This window comes from Mya arenaria, chromosome 8, assembly GCF_026914265.1.
Source record: "Mya arenaria isolate MELC-2E11 chromosome 8, ASM2691426v1".
Taxonomy (NCBI): domain Eukaryota; kingdom Metazoa; phylum Mollusca; class Bivalvia; order Myida; family Myidae; genus Mya; species Mya arenaria.
The window spans coordinates 25,733,083-25,758,833 of NC_069129.1; the positions used below are offsets into that span (position 1 = coordinate 25,733,083).

At 34.4% G+C, this 25,751-nt stretch overlaps 1 protein-coding gene across 3 annotated transcripts in view; it reads left to right on the top strand.

The window, feature by feature from the left end:
• LOC128242792 (ankyrin repeat domain-containing protein 12-like) overlaps positions 1-25,035 on the top strand; it is a 73,688-nt gene extending 48,653 nt beyond the window's left edge. For 2 of the 3 annotated variants that reach the window (XM_052960121.1, XM_052960118.1), the window contains exons 8-14: positions 1,391-3,160; positions 7,150-7,367; positions 14,681-14,818; positions 18,050-18,148; positions 19,038-19,187; positions 20,942-21,034; positions 21,712-25,035. In XM_052960121.1, coding sequence (XP_052816081.1) covers positions 1,391-3,160; positions 7,150-7,367; positions 14,681-14,818; positions 18,050-18,148; positions 19,038-19,187; positions 20,942-21,034; positions 21,712-21,891 — 2,648 coding nt within the window. In that variant the 3' untranslated portion in view covers positions 21,892-25,035. The remainder of the gene's footprint in view (positions 1-1,390; positions 3,161-7,149; positions 7,368-14,680; positions 14,819-18,049; positions 18,149-19,037; positions 19,188-20,941; positions 21,035-21,711) is intronic. The other variant, XM_052960119.1, reaches the window with a different exon arrangement.
• Positions 25,036-25,751: the final 716 nt, after the last annotated feature.

Here is a 25,751-nt window from a genome sequence, read left to right on the forward strand (position 1 = left end):
AAGTTAAGAAATGACTTAAGATGTTGATGAATATCTGAGTCAAGGCCTGTAACTTTGGCTATAATGCAAGTTGAGTCATAGCCCTTCATCAATTGATAAAAAAAAGTGACAGTTGAGTGTAATGGCATTCAGGGGCGGTTCCAGAATTAGACAATAGAGGAGCTGATTATGCGTCCCCGCCCCCAGGATTCCTGAAAATAGGCTGTAAACATGGCAATGCACAGGGGTCTTGGAGTCATCCTCTAAGATCATTTGGCTAATTTTAGTCATAAATGGTACATTTCTGGTGTAATTTATGTACAAAAAAGATACATCAATACTCTACCATATTGACCCCCCAACCCCCTGCATCCTCCAGCAACACCCCCCTGCCCCACCCACTCTGAATCCTGCTTTCAATGCCTTTGTTACAATTTTATAATATATCTAAAAAATACTCTTCGTTCATATTGAAAAGCACACAAAATGTCACATCTGTTAAGGTTTCAGACCGGTTGTATGACACAGTTGACAGTTTTAAATTACTAGCCGAGGGTCAGCGTCGCTGTGCTATACTAATGAGCTGTTGTCAAGGCCGGTAGCTAGGGGTCAGTAGTTTAATTATGTTTCAGTTTCAAGCCAGCTCATGTTCTTCATGTCAGCTAGTAAAACCAAGAGTCATGTAATTTGGAGGAAAAAAACTTGGGAGAAAAACGGGAAATTGTTTTTATCCTGTTGTAATTTAAAGAAAATGTTACTTGCATTATGGAATTAGTAGTGGGAGATTTAGCTGAAGGTCAAGCAGGGGTGGATGTCTTTTTTTTGTTATTCAATAATGAAGTCACTCCTCGGAAAAAAAATATTCATACTCATATACTTACATTTTTTAAATGGCCTGAAATAAATAGCCGATGAAAATTAAAAAAAGTCTGTCTTGCTGGTTATCATTTGGATGACATTAATGCTTTTGCCTTGTTTACATTCTTAAAAATGACTGCTTGTTGTTAAATCAATTTCATTCCTTTTTTGTGTAAAAAAATAACTGTTACTGAGTTAAAAACCTTTTGAAACATACTCCATGCAGTCTGTTTCTCATCCACATTGTTTTTTGAAAGCCCATGTCATGTGTGTATAATTTATGGCAATTAAAACTTAACATTGCCATACCTTGTGTTGTGTCTGTTTTGGTTTAATGATGATAATTATAAGAAGGTATTTTGGTAACAATTATCGTCAATTTGTTGTTCCTTTAGGCAAAACATATATCAGTTAACGTAAATGACCTCTAGCTGTGCATATTAAGATGGGTTTTTTTTATCTAAAGTTTGCTTTACAGTTGTAAATTTTATTTGATGTTATTATGAAATTTATATCATAGTCAACGGGTATTTGTTGGGATTTCTATTTTCAGATTCGAATCACCCGAATAGTCGAAGTGGGTCATTTTCGAGTCGACGTATGTCAAGCGGAATGCCGAAATCGCCAGACGGAAAACTTTCCTCGCCTCGATTATGTCTCAAATTCCATCGAGACCACATTGGCCATCAGAAGTCAAGGGACACAACTTACAGCGTGACGAATATGTCGGTGTCTGATACAGACCCAATGTTTTCTCCTGACGATAGCCCGGCATCTAGCGTCGATAGCAGTGATCTATTAGGGTTCGCACAATCAAGTCATGTGACTCACTTTTCAAGCCATCGTGTTAAAATTACGATGCCAGAGGAGGAAAGCTTAGATTTTGATATGAAGCAGAGAATCATGGTTCCAAATCTAAATACGGATTTTTCATCGACAAAAGAAATATGTCCCGAAAAAGACTTGAACGAAAATTCAAGAAGTAGTGATCTTTTACCGTTTTTATCCAACGTGAGTACTTCTAATGATAAACAAGATGGATTTAGCAGTCTTAAAACATTCGGCACTTTGCCGTTCAAGCCTAGCTCACAACGTCAGTTTGAGGATATAAACTCACAAAGTGAGGATTCCCTTGAACTTCCAGATTTGGAAATTGATACTTCTAATAGTAGGGTAAATTCCGTATACAAATCTGAAACCCCAGATGAACACTTAACAAATTCTCATGATGGTGAAAATGAGTCTGTGTCCTCTTCTGCGATAGATGTAATAGATCAGTCCAGTGTGTCTTCGACAACAGTGGAACAAAACTCTAGTTTAAGTACGCCCCCTCAGGATACGAATTTAGAAAATACTGTAATTTGTTCTCAGTCAGTGACTTCAAGTAGTGTGTCCCCACCTGTTTCTCAAACGAACGTCACTAGTGCTGATGTGATAAATGCCTCAAATGTGCTTTCATCTACTTCTCCCATCTTGACAAACACTTCTAACTCAAACACGACTCCATCATCATCAGTGACTACTGTGTGTTCGACAGAATCACCCACTGTCATCAATGGTGTTTGTGTTGAGTCTGACAGTCAAGTTCAAGTTAAGTCAGAAGTTACCTCCCCTTGCTCACCTTCTCGAACTGATCGCGATAGTCGCGATTCCCGTCCCTCATCTCCTAAAGTTCCGCCGTTAAAAATCATAATCCCGCCAAAATCTCAAGCCCCAACCACATCTCCGGAGGCAAACGAAAGACTCAAGATCGTTGTAACAAACGTTAAATCTGCCTTGCCCTATGTGATTAACCCTTACCAAAACCAGTCTGGTGAAAATGACCCAACCAATGAGAACCCTTCGGAGTTAAAACTTGCTAATCACGTCCAAATTTCGATAAATTCACAACCATTGATATCGAACCAAGTTACGAGTAATAGCATGGATTTAAATTCTTTTAATTCTGTAAATTGTGATTCACGTTCAAAAATATCAATCGGAAGTGTTAATGATAGAAATGGTGTGTCGAATGAAGTGAGTGAAAATATTCCAATGGATGTAGATTCATGTGATACAGGTAGTGCCCTCTTGGATAATACTGATGAAAATACCGATCAAATTCAGGATAACAACTTTGATGAAAGTGTTTCAGAGTCTGGAAAATGTGATAGTAAGTCTCAATCGGAAAATAGAGAGGGTCGAAAAGGTGACGCACCCCAGCGCGTGTTACGTAGTACGGTACGATCTCAACAACTTTCGTCAACAGAGACGAGACCAACCAAACCCCCAAAACCTCAGGAGAAACCTACCGAGCGGCCACCAGATAAATTAGAGAAAAATAGTAAGTTTTAACTTAAGCAAATGTTAAGCTGGTTGATTGTCGAGAAAATGTATCAGCGTATTGTCATAGCCTTGGTGTCGTCTACACTATGCAACATTTCAAGTTATATAAAACCTTGCTGACCATTTTAATTTACTTTTTTTCAGTTAAGATTTTTGTCTTTAACTACAGTTCACATGTAACAAGTGTTAAAGGGACTGAACACCAGATGGTCCAAAAATACTGTTAACCTCAAAACAGAACTGTCAATGCGAGCCAGTAGGAGGCCGATAATACATCATTTTATGTGATTAAAAGAATAAGCTCATCAATAGTGTTGCTGTCTCATCTCAGTTTAAAAATGGTGCTTTATTGGTTTCCCAGTTCAAATCATATCTGTTAATATATAGTGCAGATAAATATACCGATGCTATTTTTAAGTCAGATTCATTGTGTTCTACACAAGGATATAGTTTTTGACAATTTTTTTTTTGCTATTGTATCATCTGGTGTCTAGTCCCTTTAATATGCATATTCAACTGTGCTTCTTTTTATGAACTGGAAGTATTGCTATCAATTCGGAAAAAAAAATAATTTGAAAGCAAGAATCATATAGAGGTCTCAAATGTTAGAATATTTCAGAAAAATGTACAACAGGAATGACAATTGATTATTCTTAAAATCATAACTGAATTCAAGCGCACACGCTTTTTAATGTTCCCTCATTTCAAACTAATGTAATGGGCTTATTTACATTCTTATTTGCGTAAGAAAATACACTGATGATATTTATTAGCCAGAGGCTTTTAAAAATTAGCATTTATTTGGTGTTAACATTCCTTTCTGCTTTTTTCGGATCAATTTGCATTTTGTTGTCAACGTATTTAACAGTTTTTAGAAAAATTCTTAAGAAGAATATAATTCCCATCATCTCGGTACATTATGTTTTGTTAATGTTTATGTTCAAGTTTTTTGCCTTCGCCAGATAATGTAGGTTATGTTTGTAGTTAATATTTGGTTGTATAACAAAACATGTTCTATATTTATTTTAGAAAGATTGTAATACCAAATTTAAATTTTTCATGACATTATGAATATTTAACTTTCATGTATCGGCAACTTCACAAAATGCATGAAAATTACAAAAAAGTATATGAAAACGAAAAATGAGAATGTTTCTTTTGTATACATATCATTTAAAATCTACGCTATGATTTATTATATCTGAACCTGAAAACCATGTTTAATGTAGGGTTAAACTTGTACTGAATTAGGGTTTTAGCCATAGGCCTAAAAAAACACATTTGGTTCATGTTACCGGACCCAACCTACGAAATTGGCGCCAATACTACCGGGGGTTTCATCAGTTGTTAAAAAAAAAGAAGTGTGTGTTTTAATATGAAGTTTAAAACTTTTAAAGCTTTATACAGAAGATTACTTTAACACCATTCTCCAATGATGACAATAACATTCTTATAAAGCCTTATAAACATAAACCTGTTTTTGAATAAGGGGTAACCCTAAACAAACCATTTTTTATTTTTGCCAGATTCACAGTGGTCGAAATAAACACAAGCCCGCAAGCCCTGCACTGGTTAAATGTCTTCCGGGCTTGCTTATATACTGAATTTTATATAGCAGAGCGTGTTCAAAAATTTGATGCCAAGCAATAGATAAGAAGTCGGGGTTGTTCATTCAAAAGTGTAATTTCGATGACTGGATTTAACAAGAAGGGTGTGGTTCTACAGAAGAGGGTCAAACAAGGGCACATAAATATATATATACTGGCTGTGAAGAACCTGAACATTATGAAGTTGACAGAAAATGTTAGGGAGGGTCAAGTTGAATAAATACAGGTTTCAACTGTTAAATATGATAAGTTTGTATGAATTTGTTTATCATATTATATGCTTTAATCAAAACAAATGCAAAATTTGACAGTGACTTTATCAATAAATTCTATGAAGGCAGAAGGGTGCCCATGCTTGTCTCCATGGATGCAGTAGGGTGCTTCCAAAAAGGACAGGGTCATGTACCCTTCCATAAATCTCTAGCTAAAACATCAGCTTTCAACAATGCCTTAAGCTTCTATGAAATCCAGAATTTTAGCAAACCCGGAAATAATTTTACCAGTCTAGCCTAGACTTGTAAAATTATTTCCGGGTTTGCTAAAATTACCTAGAAGGGCTTGCAAGCTGGTGCTTATTTCAACCACAGTTATATAATTGTATTTCCAATTTTACTTCCCGATTAATAAATCATAAAAGAGATATTTGAGCGAACTAGGACAACTAATGTTTGATGTAAAAGCCTCTGGTGTATACGATTTCACTCAGGCATGTTTTCACCTTGGATGAAATCGACTATGCCATTAAAGTAAACCCCGTGGGGAAATGTGTTATGAAAAACAGATGCAGTTTTTTCCCACACAATAACACAGATCATGCAGACAGATATTTTATAGCCTGGCTTCCAAACAGATTAGTTGAAAATATTTAAACGTTGGTTTAGCATTTCTGACCATCATTTTTAGCTCACCTGAACAGGAAATGCGTTATCTCCAGATTAGGTCTGGCTTACACTGAATAAAATCTCTCTGCCTTTAGATGTTCATTTTGCTATATATGTATTTGATAGTTACAACTGGCAATGATTATATTTATAGCTATTTTCAGTTTCAAAGAAAACAGGGTCAAGGTCATAGTGATCCTTTGTACTGCTAGCGTCGTTGTCAACAGCAGTCATGGCAGAGTTCAGAAATTATTATAAAGTCGAAGCTCACTATGTCAAAACTCAGTTATCTCAATGTTCTGGTTATTTCAAACTTTTTTGCAAATGAGTTTAGTTTGAAATGTTTTGTATTTCGATTATATCGAATGTTCGTTATCTTAAAATATTTTACTGAGACCCCACCCAATTACTTTAACATTGCGAGTTTTGACATTATAGGCTTGGCTTGTTTGAATTTCTAAATCCATGTTTAACTTTGGGCTTGTCCGTCTAATGGCTGAACTCTTATTTAGTGACTAAATGTAATGGTGCAGAGTTCGTGAAAGTTGTTATAACGCAGCAACTCGTTTGGATAAGCTTTGAGTAGGCCTGGTAAAATATTTGGCATGTATTTAAATTAGAAAAAGCACAAACAATTTGGAAATCACATTTCAATCTGGTAAAAGTAGGCAGTCATATATTGTAAAATATTTAAAATTCTTCCTTGAAATATATTTGCATTTTTCTTGTTTGATGGTCTTAAAATCAATGATAGTAAATATGCTTAAATATCAACCTAAAAGAAAAAAAGTTGCTGAAATATTCTTTCAATAATACAGTTCACTGTTGGGGTTTTGAACAATATTTGACAGCCCTAGTGTTCTTAAAGTGTCAATAAGCAATTTGAAAAGTCATACATTTCATAACCTTTGTGAATACAGTATATTATTGGAAATCAATCTAAAAATGTTAAGAGCAAATTCAATTAATTCATAAGTACAATATTGGCATCTTTGATTGCCTAGATATAAATCTAATTGAAATTTTGCACGTTCGGTAATGCTGTTTTTATGCAATATAGCACTGTATACTTATTTATCCCATACAATGGCGTGCACAAATGGGTCGGGGGGGGGGGGGGGGAGTTTGGGTTGCTAATGTGTCAGCCAATGAGGTAGTATCCTAAAACAGTAAGATGACCTGAAATAACATTTTAATGTTAAGAATGGCTTGTTCGCTTTGCTCACTCCGCCATTTCTTAATCATTTAAATTTTACTTCATGTCATTTAAATTTAACGTTAACATTTTATTTGGCAACATTTTATTTCTTGCATTTCTATAACCCACTACCTTATTGTACTAAGGAAGGTCACACGAAATTAATTTTCTAACTAACACATAGTTTGTTTATCATTTGTTTACAGGCTTTAAATTCTGCATTATAGGCACCATGTGAGTCATTTATGACAGTAATTTGGTGAATCATGAACAAAACATTGTATTTTGTCCGTTTCCACAGATGGCGTCGATTCCAGCATCTCACCATCGGAATCGCCGATCACCATGTTAAATAATCGACCGGTAAAAGAAGATGAGGAGAATTGCATACTTCCCCGCAAACGAAAACTGAAACGCTCAGACTGCGAACATCCGGAAAGCCCAGATCTGTACAGTAGCTGCGGGTCCACGGAAAAAGTGCCAAACCCTTACGAAATCTACCTAAGCCTCAGGAAAAAGGTATAATGCCATGATTTTTTATTATTATTGTGAGTTTTGTTTATTGAGACAATCATTTTGGAAACTATAAAGTGCAATGTACATGAAGAAAACCCACTTCAATGTTATTTTCCACTTAAGAGGTCAAGGCTCCTAAAAAACAACAACGAAAAACAACATCAACTTTTTGGGGGATTTTTTTAAACTGGTAGGGAAAAAATATACTTTTTTAGCAGGGGAATGGGGCCCAAAATAAACACTGCACATGTTCAGCTTGGTGACCTGTAACTCAACTAAACTTACATGCATTAATGGCTGGGATGACTTCGTGAGGAGGGAGAACACCTACCAAACATCCATCATTAATATGATTTAAGATCGCCAATAAGGTTTAGCTCGTAACTTCAGAAGAAAATAACAAAAAAAATGGTTGAATGTTTTGCATCAAACCAGATTGAACATAACAGAGACATTATGTCTACAAACACCGTCACCAAGTTTCATCATGATTGAATGTTAAATACTTAAGTTTTTGCGCAAGGTTTTGCTGACACAACCAACAACCTCAAAAGTAATGCAACTTGGCCATGAACACTAATTTACTATTTTTTCTAGTTTTATAAACTTGAATCATCTTTGTGTTCAAATAATTCAAATGTTTTCTGATTCAAAATTCTTTGAATTCTTATGTCATGTTTGAAAGCCCATCCTTTCCTCATTGCTCCCTGAAGATAACACTAGTTATATATTATCATTACGCAAGCGGATATATTCATTGTGGATTTTTTTGTTGTACAAAAACTGGCACAGAATATATTGCAGTTTTTTACATACCATGAAAATAAGGATGCTTGCATATTGTTCATCTCAATTTTTTACAGAAATGGTCCGCATTTATAACCAGTTCAATGATAGTTTTTATGTTAAGGATTCATTATACTTGCATGTCATTTTTTTACAAAATTACAAATTAATTATTCATGTCTGTTTTTTCATAGTCATCTTTTTAATGATGATACATTATTTTTATCAATCATTAAACTAAATTTGAGCCATTAGATTTCTCGGTCATGTTTCAAAATAGTTAATATTAAAACATTCATGAGATCATTGGCTTAGTTTCAAGATATTTTAACGCACTATTATGTAATTCGATTTTCCTTAAGTGTTTTTCAACCTGAGCAAAAATAATTGCTTAATATCTGGGAAAAATTAGGTTAAAATATCTCCGAGCACATTATCTCAGGCAATTATTTTTTTTTAGATAAATGTTGGAACATGAAGGAAGTGCTGGTTTATAATTAAAATGGAAAAAGGTTCTAACAAAAACTTTTGTGAAAACACAGCAATTATTTCCATTTTCAAACTGCACAAAGTATCAATCTCTCTTATTCTTTGAGACTTTCTAACTAAATAATTAATGGCTTGGTGTTCTTGCTAAAGCTACAATGTCATTTTTGTTCTTGAAATATAACTTATGGGGTTGGTGACCACATCTGCAAACCTGGTGCAGTGAATAACTATTTATCATCCAATCATGATAAACTTGGTGACAGTGTCCGTGGGTAGAATGTCTTGGTTACGTTCGATCTTGGGGGTTAACCCCATCAGTAAGTCAAGAGTTATGCCCCTTTTGCATTAAAAAGTAGTGTGATTTTGTCTTGTGCAGATAATTATAAACTTACATATTTATTATCCAATCATGATGAAACTTGGTGAAAGTGTGAGTAAATAAATGTCCCTTTTACATTTAATCTTGGGGGTAAATTGCATCAGTAACTCCCAAAGTTATGCCCCTTTAACATAAAAAATAAAAGGTTAGTATCTTGTGCAGACTATAACTACTATTAATATTACCCAATTATGATGAAACTTTGTTTGTAGGCATATTCTAACTCAAGTCAAGATTAATCCCCTCAGTCACTCAATTTCTGACAAAGGTTTATTTCTGTTACATTATTATTGGTTTGACTAGTGTTGGCGCACATGTCTCTGTACTAGCCACTGCACATATATGAACTGCTAAATAACCGTTAATGAGTATTCAAATGAAACTTTTGCGATCGTTTTCTTGAGAGGTTTTCCAAATGATATAACCAGAATCCATCAAGCATTCTCATTGGCTAGGTCTGATGAGCAGACACTAAGTAAATAAAAGAATGAAATAATTGATTGCATACGAACATTATTTTTTTCACTTCTGATTTCTGAAATCTAACCATTTTCAGAGACAGACATGTTTTGTTTTAATGCATGAAATTGGAAATTAGATCCAACAAAAAGCAGATTTATTAAGCAAAAAAAAAAAACGCTGTTGTGGTTATGGCGTCCTATTGATTTCCGGGCGAAAGGCTTGTTTTTGAGGAGAATTAGACAAATTTTAAGGTTTAAATTCAGTGAAATGATTATTAGCAATGATCTTATTTTAAAGAAAACATTAGCTTCGAAACTTAAGAATCTTAATTATTATTTTTTAAACAAAGTCCTTCATGCAATAGGATATATAAGCAGATCAAATAAACAACAAATCAACAGTGGAAAATGGAGCTATAAAAGATAAAATTTGCATTACATGGGCCCATGGTAGATTGAATAATGTATTTAAAGGGACTGTACACCAGATTGGCACCAAAAAACCGTTTTTTTCTGTAACGAATCTCAAGACAATTATTTAATAAAATGTTTTACTCTTTGATATCATAACTGTAAAAAAAAAATGCCAAAATGTAAAACAAAAAAATCAAGTCGGAGACCGGCTTCGAACCGGTGCCGCCAAAATTTTAGACCAGTGTTGTATCCACAGTGCTACAAAGGCTTACCCTAAACAGAAGGAATATTTAAGCTATATACCTAACATGGTCATATCATGTGATATATCGACTAGCCAATCACGCATTATAGGAATGAATTCTACTAGGTAGACATACCTAGTAATCTTTTTTAATGGAAAAATACGAAGAAACTGCAAAAAATAAATTAATTGTAAACTATGTGGTCCTTCAGTTGGTAATTTTCAATGCATTGTACACATCAATACCAAGTTTATGTTAGTTTTCAACAGTTTTCTCTTTTTTTCGCTGTTTCATCATACAGAGTACAGCCCCTTTAAAAATATGTTCTAGTTGTAATTATTGTGAATAGTGTTGTTTTGGCAAAAAGGGAAAAACTACTCAAATTATGTTCAACTTGTTTTTAGACCTTTTATTCGACAAACCTATTGACATATTCATGAAAAGCACTATGAATATTGCTACATTTGCTAAATGTTTAAAGACCAAAGGTTTTCAAACGTTTTTTTTTTGGGGGGGGGGGGGTAGCTGGGGGGGGGGGGTTCAGGAGGGGAATGGAGCCGAATTTTGGCCCCAAAAAGGACTGAAAAAAGCAAAGAATATAATATATATGTAATGATAGCCGCGTACGTTTAGATTCAATGCTCAAGTTGTTGAATCAGGAGTTATAATGACCTTAGCCACGATTCCCATGACAGCTTCAGACGTTGTTAAGCATTGGGTAAAAAAAGATTCATGTCACGTTAATGTCCCATTTTTGTACCAGGCAGAATAGTCCGAGTACATGGACACTTTGAATTTAACAAATATATATGACATGTTACTTCATATCTCCACATTGGGAAAACGCTTACCTGACTTCAGTTTTGTTAGTAAATAACAAGGCATGACCCATAAAAGCCCTGGAGCTTATTTCAAATGCTGTTATGCATCTTCTTATTTTAAGTAGGTCACACGTAATATACAGTACTGTCAGTAGGTCATATGTGACATACATAATATCTATCATTTATGTTATTAAACAGCTATATAAAATTCAAAATGTATTATTCTTGAGGCAGTTAATTTTTTTCTTCTGTATAAAAATTTAAATGTTATCTAATGTACAAAAAAGCTTGCCATTTTATTGAGACAGTGGTTATAATTTTGCATTTCCATGCATGGTGAGGCCAAAAAAAAAAAGATTTGGTTGTCATCATTGGAGAATAGTGTTCAAGTTATCTTTAGTATAAAGCTTTAAAGGTTTTAAAACTACATATTAAACACAGACTTAATAAAAAAAATACCAAATAACTATAAAAATAGTATGGTACTGACGCCGATTTCGTTGGTAGGGTCAGGTAACTTGAATCAAATGTTCTTGTTTAGGCCTGATCCTATATAACTTTGGTTTAATTTGAGAAATATTTTATATATACAACTGTATATAGTTTGTTTGTACACATTTTTGTTCTTTACTTCAAAGGATTTCAGACCTGAAATTATCTGGGGGGGTTTGCCATCTTTCAAGGCCAAAAAAGCATTTCTGTAATATTTTATTTGGTATCAATTTTTCATATTCTTTCATGAAACCCTTTCAAAAATACTTAAATAATATATCTTCACCTGATGTCCAGACAAACCAGATTGTACATCTAATTGTCCTTAGACAAAAGTTTGTAATGTTTTATGAAATAGTGACTATTATTCATGTAAGAAGTAAAACATGATATAATGGTCGCCATGCAAGTCTGCATCTTGAATTGTAAATTAATTTGTTTATCGCAAAACTTAATAACATTTTCACACAACTGCCAAAAATAATAGCTTATTACTTCATAACATTTCAAATTGAGCAACCTAGCTGTCAGAAAGATTATTTTCTTTTTCATATATCAAAAATTTCATTTTATCAGTTTTCACATAATTTTTTAATTGTAAAAATGTCATTACTATCTGATATTGTATATGTTGTTAGGATAGTGTTGCATTCAGCATTTTGTGGTTAAGTTCCCTTGAAAAACGACTGATAACGCTATCAATTTGTAAGATGAAGGTTATTTCAGGTTTTTTATTGTATGTATAAATGACTTCTAAATGTTTTGGGAGCAGTTTTCTCACTTAATTAGTTTTAATAAGCATACGTCATGTACTCTTATGTATTGAAATTCAATATAGATGAAAGTATGGTCATCCAAAAATGGCATTTCTATCATTGTCCAAGTGTCAATATATATTTGCTTTATTGGCTGGCAATCGATCGTTTGGAACCACTGAATCAATACAGAAGTGGCTTCACAGTATTTGTTTTTGTTTGAGAAACTGTCCTTTGTCCTTTTTTTGTATCTCTAGTTTTCATGGATTATTTGGATAGTTGTATGCGAACTGCATTGGGCTTTTATGGCATCAGTTGTATAAAAAATAATGAAATATTTGCTAGTGGCGGCCTGTGCCGATTTTAATCGCTGTTTCAGTCATGAAATTGTCTGGATTTTCAGGTATTTTCCTGATGCAAAAAAACCTAAGTCCCTGCTTGGGACACATTTTTTAACTTCCTGTGCATACATGGGGCCCCACATCATATATATTTCTTTTGAGTGTAAACCATATGCACATTGGTCGAAATCAGCGCAAGCCTGCAAGCACTGCACAGCATGGTAAAATGCTTTTTGCGCTTTCACAAATTCTGGATTTGAATAATACCGTCATAGCAGGGCAATTGTTAAAAAATGTCTGATGTCATTAACATTAGTTTAAGAATTCTGGCTTATGAATTTATTCAGAAGTCTGATTTTGATGACTGTTTATTTAGACCCATTATTACCAGATATCCTATTCACATATGCCGAAAAAAGGGGGTGGGTGGGGGGGGGGAGTGGTTAGAAGTGAACAGCCCTATAATTATCCACTTCCGCCAGCTATATTCCCTCTCCCCTTAAGTCAAATCTCCCTCCCCCCAGGCAGGTATTTTCCTCCTCTCTCCCAGTCTAATATCCCACCATGTTACATCCCCCCACCCCTGTTTTATCCCCTCCCCCTTCCAATTTTATACAATCATGACATTCTTGCTATGGAAACAATATAACTATTAAATAGTACATGTATTCATGTAATTTAAGAGCACAATTTTAGCATTGATTCACATACAATATTATACGTTGAAGTTATAGTCAGTCTTTGAATTGTTTCACACTGTTTATTACATAATACAACCTTGGTGTATAATTAATAAGGGCATACATGTATCGATTTCAGACAAGAAGTAAATGTTACATTGAGGACCTTCTGGCATAAACGCATTAAATCATAGCTAATGGTGAAAGATTTACAGGCATAATGCATCACATGAAAATTGATAATGATGTGGGTGTCTTTCATAAGCTAGATGCAGCTGCTATGGTTATTAATTCTGGCACAGATGGTTTTCCGAAAATACACAAGAAAACCTTTTGTATTTGCATTGCTTTTGCCAAATCTATTAGAATTTCTCCTGATTTACTTTGACAGGCAACCAGTTCTCTTTTTTTTGCAGAAAAATATGCAAGAATGTTGTATGTGCCAAAAACAAGAGCACTGTTTTCACTTGCAACAAAATGGACTGATTTTTTGTAAGAAAAATGTGGGGGTTAAAGGTTTCTGGGCGTAATTTATCTTTATCTTGTTTGGAAATTTAAGACTTGTGCACAATACATGTTTTTTTAGCCTTGGCATAGTCATTATATTTGTTGTAACTATGGCAGGCTCCAAAATGTTGTCCGGAGCAAGTGGGGGTTTTCATCCCTTTTTGGGCCCCATTCCCCTACAGAAAAGACATATATTTTCCCCCTGCCCAGGTAAAAAAATCCCCTCTAAAAAAGATTTTAATTTTTTAAGTGGAGCATTTACATTGAATAAATTAGAAAATGTACTAATATAGTGCCATTCAAGAATGTGTTGATATGTTTGTCATGTTGATAGGTTTGTCAAATAAAAGGTTTGAAAACAAGTTGTGCATTATATGAATCATGTTAGTATTTTCCCCCTTTTTGTCAAAATAATGCTATTTTTCCACTATGAAAGGGCCCTGCTACCATTCCCTTAAAAAAAACAACGCTGAGAGCGTAAAACCAGCCATATCGGTATGGTACCTGCAATGTTCCTAAAAAGGGGCTGCTACATTAAGAATACTAGGAGTGTCTTCGTACCGGAGCGGCTTCATACCTACATTCATACTGAGCTCTTTCATTTTGAAAGTATTTACCAAGTATGAAACTGCTCTTCAGATCCTTGATAAAACGGGCCCTCCAATTATGGATTCTGTGCGGGTGTCAATTGTCTGTTTGTTAAATATCATCGTTTACAATATTGGTGTTCTGTAACCTATTGTTGTATTGTCTAGCATAGCAGATGTTAATAATGTTATTAACATTGTTAGCAGGTACTCTAACATGAAATGGAGACAGAAATAATGTTTACAAAGAAATTTGTCTTGAATTTTAAGATTTTTGTTTTAGTAATGCAATATTAAAATCATTGTGAGGCTATCGTTAGACATTTCTGACTTCCGTTTTATTCCATATTTTTCAGATTGCAAGTCGACGGCAGGGTTATCTTGACATGGTGTCCATATGTCCGAAGACACCCCAGGGCTTCAAAGACTACCTGCTCAAGACATGTAACTACGTTCTCCAGGGAAATAACTCCAGCATGCTTTCAGTACCAACAGTGAGTTACTGCCCTTGAGTAATCTAAAGATTAAATAATGGGCACACATTCAGAATCATTCTCATGTTTCCCATGAATTTAATAAAATTGAAGTAGACTTATTAACTCAACTACCTTTCAAATTAAACACCATTGAAGAAAAAGCCATAGTCGACAACAGGAACAGAACGAATATAATACACATGAATAATGGGAAATGACTTCGTTTTTTTCTTTTGAATAAGTTGTAAAATTTCTCCTGAGATTGAATGTTATGTAATAGTTAGATGACATGAAGCAAGATCTTAATGATTAAGAATGGCCTGAGTGAGCGTAGAATAACTTCCTTAGAATACAACTTCAATGACTGACACATCGTAAATACAAAATCTGATGCAGGGAATGTGTATCGGATGAGTGGCAGTGGACAGGTCCTTTAAACAACTGCGAAAGTTCAAATTCTTTATGATTAAATCTAGTACTTTAAGAATGCCCATAGATCTGCAATTCCATTGGCTGAAAATTGGTTGTATTCATACTTAAGTAAGGGCATATATAATTTTGGTCTGTCCGTCTGGTGTTTGAATTGACAAAAACACCTTATTGGAGCAGAAATGAAAAATATCGAACCAGCTGCACTAAGTAACTCCATTGTTTTGTCTGTCCGTTGTCGTTAGTATTGCCTGCAATAGCATATAAATGTTGAAGTGTTATTGTAATTCACTTAGTAATACTATTGTTTTTCTAGTTAAACACCTTCGTTTTGTTAATTATTTTTATAGCAGCATGCTGTCAGGTTTGACATGTTTGTTTTATTCATGTCATAACAATGGTATTTTGGTACATTCCATAATATTTACATCATTTATTAGTCTGATAAAAACATTCAGTAAGTCTCTCATGAACAGAATTTATTTTTGGCATTATTCTTAGAACGAAAGGAGTGTTTTATATGATTTCCATGTTTCCAAGATAAAATTGATCTCAGAATACAGAAATGTCATAATTTTTGTGAAAAGTGACATGAACTTAAAATTTATGGCTCTTTAACTGGCAGTTAATATAGGTTTTTTGGCGAAGTCTTTGTATTTTTTGGGATATTAAGTTAAGCACTGGCCACCTGGTCATCCATATTCATTATTTCTTGAATGAGAAACAGTGATCTTAACAAATTTATGTGCCTATTTCAAAATACTTTTTATTTCTCAATCGTTTATATTTTATTACAGGTATGAACATTTTTTTACCTGCATACAGATGATGTTTGATATATTGGATCTTACAAGAGCTGTCTGTCATTTAATACAAGCATTTATGAAATGAGTTCAGATCATAAAGTTAAAAAGCGAGCCTTTGACGAACTTTAAAAGATTTCCCTGATGAGTTTCATAAGTTTTAAAGGTTTAGTCTTGTAAGATTCTTTTTATTACATGACACGTAACCAAAAAGGAAGTTTTCCCTCATTTTTTAAAAAGAATGTTGAAACATTAGTCGAGTGGAACCCCTTTTGCTTGAATTTGATTGGATCAAATTCCTCATTGGCTGGACGGGAATGTAAAAGGACAGATTTCTTTATACTGAAAGTACACATTCCTGCTTGGCTTGAATTACCCGAGGCTTGAGGTGAAAAGAGGCTCGAGGTGTTTTCACCGGTCCCTGGGAGTTTAATCCACCAAGGATTCGACTGTAGTGCAAAATAGCGTCAATGTCTCAAGTTGCATATTGAGTATAAAATGCTTGTATAATACTGGACACAAGAAACATCATATGATTTAAGAAATGTTCATATTTCATGGATGTTTATATCTGCCAATTATGCACCAATCAATTGTAACCACGGCCACCCCAGGTCAGGGTAATAGCGGGGACTTTGACTTTCGGTCCAGCCAACCCGGGGAAAAATCTCCGTCCTGCGGGGACAAACTGCTGGTAAAATCCCCGCCAAATGCCCCCGCACCTCAGGGACCCTAGGTAAGGCCCATTCCCCGCTATTTTGGGCGCGAGGACAAAACCACCACATTCACCCGGCACTGCGGGGCCACGTGGAAGGTAAAAACACGGCCCATTTCCCCCGGCTATCCCCAGTATACCCCCAGACCTGGCGGGGCCGTGGTTACAATTGACTGTTGCATTACAGTTACCTATCTGAAAGAATGGGAAAGTTGTGTTTCTGTATCAGGAACATTCATTCTAGTTAGCTGCCAGATATAAAACTGAACTCAAATGTCCGTGTATATATATGAGAGCCTAGTATCGCAAAATGAACTGGAGACTCAAATCCGCCCTCATTGTGTTACGATGCACTTAATTTGCACAAATCAAAATACCGCTCAGGAAAAGGGTACTTGCTTCAAGGCAGTTTTGTGGTTTGCGATAACAAATGAACTCATTGTCTATATTTAAGACAGATTTTTGTCATACTTGTAAAAGTGATTGTTTTCATCTGTAGCATTTCCCCTTTACACAGTATGTTTAAAGGACAATGTTGTTATTGCCATTCATACAGTATGCAGAAGTCCAGTGCTCAACCTCTGACCTAGTTTCAGATAAAGTGTATGATGCAATGATTTTGGGAAGTTAATGTAAGGGAGACAACCCATGGTCCAAAGTTTGAAAATCACTGATAGTTAAATTTCTTGTTTCGTCCATACAAGCAACCTTTTCAGAGTCTTTTGATGTTTTTCCCATACCAAATGCTAGCACTTAGAATATCTTGCAGAAAGATAACACACCTGCTAATAATTGAAAAGAAAATGTCACTATCAATAAACCAAAATGGAAATGAAAAGTTGATAAAAGCCAATTAGCATCAGATTTTCATGGAAAACAAAGTTTAATTAATGAATTAGGTATTGGCTTCTTTATCATTTATGTGTAACTTTTGTTTGTTTTTTGAACAATTCAGTGTAAACTAGCTTTATCCTTTTTGCTTAGTTTCACACAAAAAAACACCCAGTTATAATCATCATTGGTTTTCAAGGGAGTTATTGTTGTCATAATTAAAATTTTGATTGATCACATAGTTACACATCCTGAAGCCCTGAACGGAAACAATTTTGTTTCACTGACACCTTGTTTGTTTACTTCCTTATATCATGATAAGTTAAGCAAGGCCCATAACTCTGACTTGGATAACTATAGTTATGCCTCTTGTTTCACTGAAACAAACATCTTAGAAGTGTTGTCATAAGCTATCAATACTCTTGTTTACTGACTGTCTCAGTAATGTACTTTGTATTTCCTGTATTCCAGCTCTCCCCGCCCAACTCGTTGAAGGACAAGATGCGCGACATGTTTGTTTCACAGGAAGAGTCCAGATACAAGCTCCGACTACAACACCTCATTGAACGGGTAGGAACATTGAACTACTAAGGCTTAAAAAACATGTTTGTTTCTAGTTACTGAACAGAACTTTATTTATTTGCATTGACTCAAAAACAAATATTGCAAAAAATAAAGAATAAAAGCGATATCCTGAATTTTTCATCCGAAAATATTTTTTAGCACCAATGCATTTTAATGCATTAGTTCTTGTTTCATATGTCAACAAAAAATGTCTTTTGACAGAAGTTTAACAAGGCTTTAAAAAAAAAAAAACTACCTACAGACCCAAATCTTTAAGAGCATGTTACCAAAAACAGGCTATAAATAAAAAATAAAATTAAAAGGCCTCACTGCATGTCTACAATCTATTTTGAGAGGCGAAAGTGGAAAATGTTATATCTGGCTATTTATCTGGCTTTTCGTGTTCACCCCTCTATTTTCAACTTTTTTCAATCTCATCAATGTCAAAATTTATTCTTGATCAAAATGATACATGGGCTTTGCACATGCACGATCAGTTCGCTTCCCTTGTGCATGTTAATGACGATGATTTGAAATCTAACCTTTGGTGATTTCATAATTTATTCTATTGAATATTGAATTATGAATACAACACAGCTGAATTATCATCCAAATGAACTCCCATGTGTTTTAATGGCATATGGTTTTAACTGACTGCGTTCCTCAATTCAAGCATAATATATAGATCTAAAGGCAGATGTCATGATGAATTTCCATCGTATACTAAATTGATAATTTATTTCTTGCTACTTTTTGTTCTCTGTCTTTTGTTTATTCGGCAAAAAGTTTATCAATCTGACTCAACTCAAACTTGACTGGTGGGTCGGACAGGTTTCGCAGTCTCTGTAAATAAAGCAATTTTGATTAAACAGTTGAAATGTTGTTTTTTTTGCAGGAAAAGCTGATGTTATCTATAGAACAGGAGATCCTCCGCGAGCATGGTCGCTGGGCACGTGTTCTTGCCAACCAGGGTACGCCATTGTCGGTGTGTACGGTTCTACGTGATGAGGAGATTTACAACTTTATGGAGGACCAGGTTCGCCTTGTATGTAGCACGCTATTTCTGTTGTCACTCTTTCATTTGATTTCTTCATTTTGACACTCCGGCAGGAATATGAGTTGTCCATGCATTCGTGGATTTCTGTGTATCTAATGGCTCTGGGGACCAAAAAAAAATTAATAAAACCCCCCAGATAAAATTCAGTTAACTGGTTGCTTTTGCGTTTTATTTTCTTTATTTGAAATTTGAGAGCCCTCAGAAGGGCTTTTAAAAAGCCAGTTTTTACTTCTGTGACAGGGTGCTTCACCATCTTGAACTCCATTTGGGGCAAAAGGCATACCCTAAACCCATCGCCAAAATGGTTTCTGCCATTAAGCTGCCAGGGGCCATATTCAATAAGCAACTTAGATTGAACTTGAAATTAAGAATAGAAACAAAGTGTTTTGATTGGCCTGTATATTTAGCTGACCAATAGGCTGAATGGAATCACTGAGGCACGTCTAAGGATAAGGATAAGATAAATTATGTTGAATACTGACCCAGGTCAATCACATTCCTGTCAAGGACCATATTCAATATAATTCTTATCCTTATCCTTAGACATGCCTCAGTGATTTCATTTAGTTGATTGGTCAATAAGCTATACAGGCCAATCAAAACTCAGATTCTACTTTTGAATTTAAGTTAAATCTAAGTTAGTTATTGAAGATGTCCAGTTCCACATATGAAGCCTTGTTTGACTTTGTTTGCGCATATACAAATGGGTTGTCCATTCTCTGCTTCACTATTGCACCTGCTTTTCATAAACATTGCTGTTGAGTGTCTGTCTGTGATGTTAAGTGTTGTGGGTCCGATCCCAATCAGATGCAAAGACCAATTTATGAAATTGGTTATAATGAGTAAAATTCTATTTATTAAAATGACACTTTCATGTGGGAAATCATTCTAAACCAAAAAATTTTTTTTTTTTAATTTTGGTAAATATCATTCTACATTTGCTAAACATGAGGTATATATAAGCTATCAGTCAAAGGCAGACTTTTCATTATTTATAAGAGGATGCTTATTTCATCTGAAATGATTCTGTCCCTTTGTGTTCACCATTTTGTCATTATGCATGCAGAATCTGTCGCGTTCATACCTGACGCATATTGTTGTGCATTAGTTTTGATATAAAGTACTATAATTTGACCTCTTGATGTCTTTAAAGCATGTTTGTAGCTTTATCTTTCTTAGCTTGTCTGTTTGTGATAGCTTTGATGTCGTTGTTTGTGTCATTGGCGGCTTTGTTATGCAAAAAACTTTTCCTTGGCCATAACTCAGAAACTGTTCAAGAGAGATCAATTAAACTTGATACAACTTTTGCCAGTAACATTACACACATGAACAGCAAGGCCTATAATTCTGATAGTTATGTTTGAGTTATGCCCCTTGTTCAGCTAAAAAAGAATAGACAAGCATTGGCTCTCGCTCCGCAGGTCGCTTGTTTTAACCATACTCTTGCATATAAAATACTTCAAATTCTCCTTGAATTATCTATGCAGACAAAAATATGGTTTTTAAATTAATTCCTTGAAAATAGGCAGTTTCAAATATATTTCATTAACAAATATCGTCCAATTTATATATGCTTCATTTAAACATATTTCACATTCTTAAGTCGAGAGCTGAATTTAAGTATATGCACGCATTTCTTGAACAAGTTAATTGACTTGTATGAGTTTTAGATATTGTCGGTATGAAATATGAATATGTTGTATAAATCCTCAGAATTCAACCATCTTTGATGTGTATTTCAGGAGGAGAAGGACAAGAAGAATCGGACACGGTACAATGGCCGCCAGTTCCTTTCCTGGATACAAGACGTGGATGACAAGTACGAGAAAATCAAGGTACAAAATAAAATTACAAATTTAAGTGTACAGTATGTAGGATTCTGTTTAAACTGGTTCTAGGTCCTTATTTGAATGCGGTTGGATCTATCAACTTCATGCTGTATTTGTCAAAAATCTGGACAAAGAGGCAGGCTTAAATTTAATAAAATCAAGCACTTCTGTTGACAAATCTTTTCCTGTTTGATTGGTAAAAATATGCCTGTGTGAGAGAGGGTGTTGTAGTTAATAAGCTGTCTGTCTCTCAGCGGTGAGCCAAAAGGTCGTAGGTACAAGGCCCACCATGGGTGCGTTCTCTTGACCTTCCAAATATGACGCCAGCACCCAATTGTTGCAAAACAGTCAATTCTCTGGTTAGGTTAAAGCTACCGGTAATAGAATGATCAATATTTATCCAAATAACTGAAGACCAATAAAAGTGCTTGCATGTGCAAACTAACCAAAAGATTACCTGTGGATAAATAATCCAGTTTTATACAAGTGGCCCCGGTACTGGAGAGAGATTCATATTAGCTTACAATCGAGATGAAACATGCTATGTTTGGCCTGAGTGTTTGAAAATTCTTACTAAAAAATTGTTAAAAACCTAATAAATCTACGAAACAAGGAAATTTCCTCACATGCAATTTCCATTTACGTGTATAACACTTCTCAAAGAAACCTTTTCTTGTTTCCAGGAGCTGCTGATCCTACGCCAGAAACAGGAAGCTGACTCATTGTGGGCTTATCAGAAACTCGAGTGGGAATGGAGATTGAAAGAGTTTAAACTCTGCGACCGAAACGCCACTCCGGACATCGATGATATTCATGTGCCGCTGGTTACTGTGTATGATAATTTTGAGCTGAGACCTACTTAGCATTTTGCTTGCTGCGGTTGAAAAAAGGTCAAAAGTACCTTTTGACGAACTGATGTGAAGTTATTGAGAAAGGGAACCTGTTACGAGAACGGGAAAGATTTGAAAGAAGTCGTTGTTGAAGGGCGGAAGTGTTGAGGTGGATTATTGGACAAGAGCTTTTAGAATGCTTCGCTGAAAGAGTTTCCATTAGTATGGATATTGATGATCGATAGAAGTTCAGTGCTAGGTGTTTTTTTGAAAGATGGAGAATGGTGTTTTGTCACAGTTGAGTCATACCGGCCATATTCGCCGTATCATGAAGATAGATTACCTCAAAAACTCAGGACAAATGAGTAGAAGAAGTTATAGGGGAGAGGGATTTGAGAATATTAAAAAAAATCCGGGAAATTAAGTTGGCTTAAAACTCAGGCTGGTCCTGGGATGTTAGTTTTGTCAGGGGTTGGATGAAAAACAGACTTTATATGGAGGGAGAAAAGGGATATACAAGAATTCAAACTATTTGCTGTTATGATAGTTTAAATAGAATTGGCACATACAGGGAAGGTTTAGGGGTCAAACTAGGATAAGTTTGATGGAGATATTCTATAGGCTTTGTTAAGTGTATTTTATGAACAAATTTTGAACCATTGCTATTTAAACTGATAATTTTTTTAGCACACTGTTCTGTGCTGTGTTCACTTTTTAACTTAGTTACACTGTTAGATGTTTAATACTTGAATTAAGGATCATGTTTTGAACAATTGTCGTTGTTTTAATTGTTATTATTGATCATGCTGCATTGTTATTTATCAAATTATCATTATCAGTAAAATTATTTATTTTTAAAAAATAAAATCAAGTATCTCATAATTATGTAAGGGGAATAATTATGATGTTATCCAATATTTATTTCTTTGAAAAAAAGTCCAGGTTTTTTTGTATAATCATTTTAGTCTTGGTGTTGTTTTGAACATTAACCATTGTCTAGACTCAAAAAAAATAATATGGTTTTATAATGAAACTTGGTGCACATGTGCAGAAAGGCCCATAACTCTAGTTTTAATAGTTGTTGAGTTATGTCCCTTATTCAGCTGAAAAGTAGTAGAGATGAGTCTTTGCTATGTGGTGCACTTTGAATTATGTCATTTGAAAAGGGCAACTAGCAGAGAACTTCTTTTGGCTCCGAGGCTTTTGAGTGGTTCAAGGGGAGATAACTTTTACAAGTGAAAGTGTGTGTTACATTTTACGCTTCACTAACATTGTGTGTTAACATTAGGCCTAAAAAAATGTTTGTTTCTGGTTACATACACAAAAAGATCCGTATCGGTATGCAGGGTTTTTATTTATTTTATTTTTTTATATGGCATGTTTAAATACTGTCAAAGGACATTTTTTATTGTCAATATTGAATAAAGATTGTATGTTACTGAAAAAAAATTAAGCGGGTAATAACCAAATCACGAAATACCCATCTTTTGGTAAGTGATTTTTTTAAGATATTTTTGGCAAATATTTTGGGGGGATAGAACTGGTAGCAAATAAATAGGATCAGTCGGTTAACCAGAAACAAACCTATTTTAGGCCTTACTATTTCTAGTGCTGGAAGACTTAAAATTAAAGATTATAGCTATGCTTCAATCTATAGGGAACTGTTTTTGATAAGTAAGGCATACTAATGTGAGCTTTTGCTTAAGAACATGTTTTGTTTTACTTTTTGGAGCTTCGTACATGATGTATTTATTTCTTTTCTTATTTCACTGTTTTTTCTTTTGCTATCTTTCTGTACTTAAAAGAAAGTTTCTTTTACAAAGAGATATCACGGTTTTGTGTGAGCCATAGTCAAATGCATCGTCGACAACCCTGGAACTTTATTCCGCTTTTAATTATATTAGCACCATGGGAGAATTGATTTGATCAAATCGGACTTTTATGAATTTGAATGATGTAGGGGAGAAAACTCTTCTTCCAATGAAATGTGTTACAATTGAATACTCTTCAACTTAGAAGATTAACTATGGCATCATACATGGGGTTTTGTTACTAAATATAAAAAATTAACTATGACATCATACCTGGGGTTTTGTTACTAGATATAGAAAAAATAACTTCAACATCATACATGGGGTTTTGTTTCTAAATTTAGAAAAGAACATATGGTTTGATTTCATTGGCTTCAATTTCAAAGAGTTCCATTGGCCACCAATGAAACAGTTCCTTAAATAATTCATGCTTACGGGGATTTTCTAGGGAACTGTCCCATGGTACTTAGTCATCGAAATTAGACTTTTGGATGAAGAAGCCCGATTTCATATACTATTGCTTGGCATCGAATTTTTTAACAAGCCCTGCTTATATAGAATTTAGAATTCGAGCAATGCGCCCTTGTGTTAATATCGACCACTGGGTACTTAATGAAGCAGAGCATAATAGTGATTCAGCGGTGTCCGACGATGTAGTCAGCGTTCCTATCAAGGATTAAGTGGTGTTTTTTAGTCTTTTGTTGTGTAGAATATTATAGAGTTTATTTTTCATTTGTTATGTTGTTAGCTGAATTTTATGTTGTAAGCTTTTTTTCTTTTTCCTTACAAAAGAAACAACAGATAAATGATATTTCATTTCTGGAATTAGGTCATATATTCTTAATAAGTACTTAGTAGGAACTTCTGATAACTGTCAAAAGAATGGAGGATTTCTTGAATAATTTTCTCATATTTTTTTTTTTTTAAAGTTTGTGACATTTCTAAAAGGATATTATAATAAATGTTTATTTTTAGTTTGTAACATTGTCAAAAAGATACATTTTAAAGAAACTTTGAATCTTAGTTTGAAAAATAATTGGGGTGGGGGGGATTAAAGTTCATTGGGTTTTTAAGCCAATTAAAACCTCTTGGTTTGAAAGTCAGAGACATATTGTAGCTTATCACAGAGAACGTGTTGTTTTTATTTCACTTATATTATTATCGGTAATAATCGGTTCCGACAGGTCAGAGTCGGTCCTAATCGATCATACATGGTAATTACCATTTCGCTCATGTTAAATATGGCCAACATGATGATTGTGTTGGTAATATAATTTTGTCAGCTCTTTCATTATTGGCAACTGTTTTCAATTTATATTTTTTGGCAAAAATATCTTGAATGTGTTCAATAAATGTAAATAATCAATGATTTTCTTATTGTTTTTCCTGATCTGTAGATACAGACCCCATTTTCCTTGGCTAGAAAATTTAATACATGCTCCATTTTCCAGAGCTAGAACTACTGGGCCCAGAAATACAGACACAAGTTTCACAACAATGCTCATGCACTCATCTGAGATCCCTCGTGTGTATAATGTTCAGGCATGGATAAAAAAAAAACCCTGTCTTTATTAAATTCAAAATTACTTTTTGCTTTCATTACTATTTAAACAGATTTTTAACAACTTTGCTGAAAGATATCCGGTAGTACCTTTACTGACTTAAATGGACAGACCCTAATCAGCAACTGGCAGAATAACTCATTTAAACAGATTTTAGTCCAACACTAAAATAATTCAAGTCTCAATAGCAATACTATGAATGTTTTTTTTTATTAAATAGATAGTTTTCAGTTCATTTTTATACACATGAACAAAAATCTCCAATTTCAGCCCCTTTTATTACAAACTATGTTGTTTATCTATATTTGAAGGCATGCAGAAAAACAATCGAGTACAACCTACTGGGTATAAATTTTATAAAAATAAAAAATCTTGCATATATTTGAGTCTGGTGAGAGTTCATCAGATGAAACCAAGAGTATAAACTTGACTGCTCGTATCAGATGTTATAAATGATTGAATAAATACGAAACATTGACTGTTCAAAACAGTTGGAAGTCCATCCTGCCAAATTATGAAT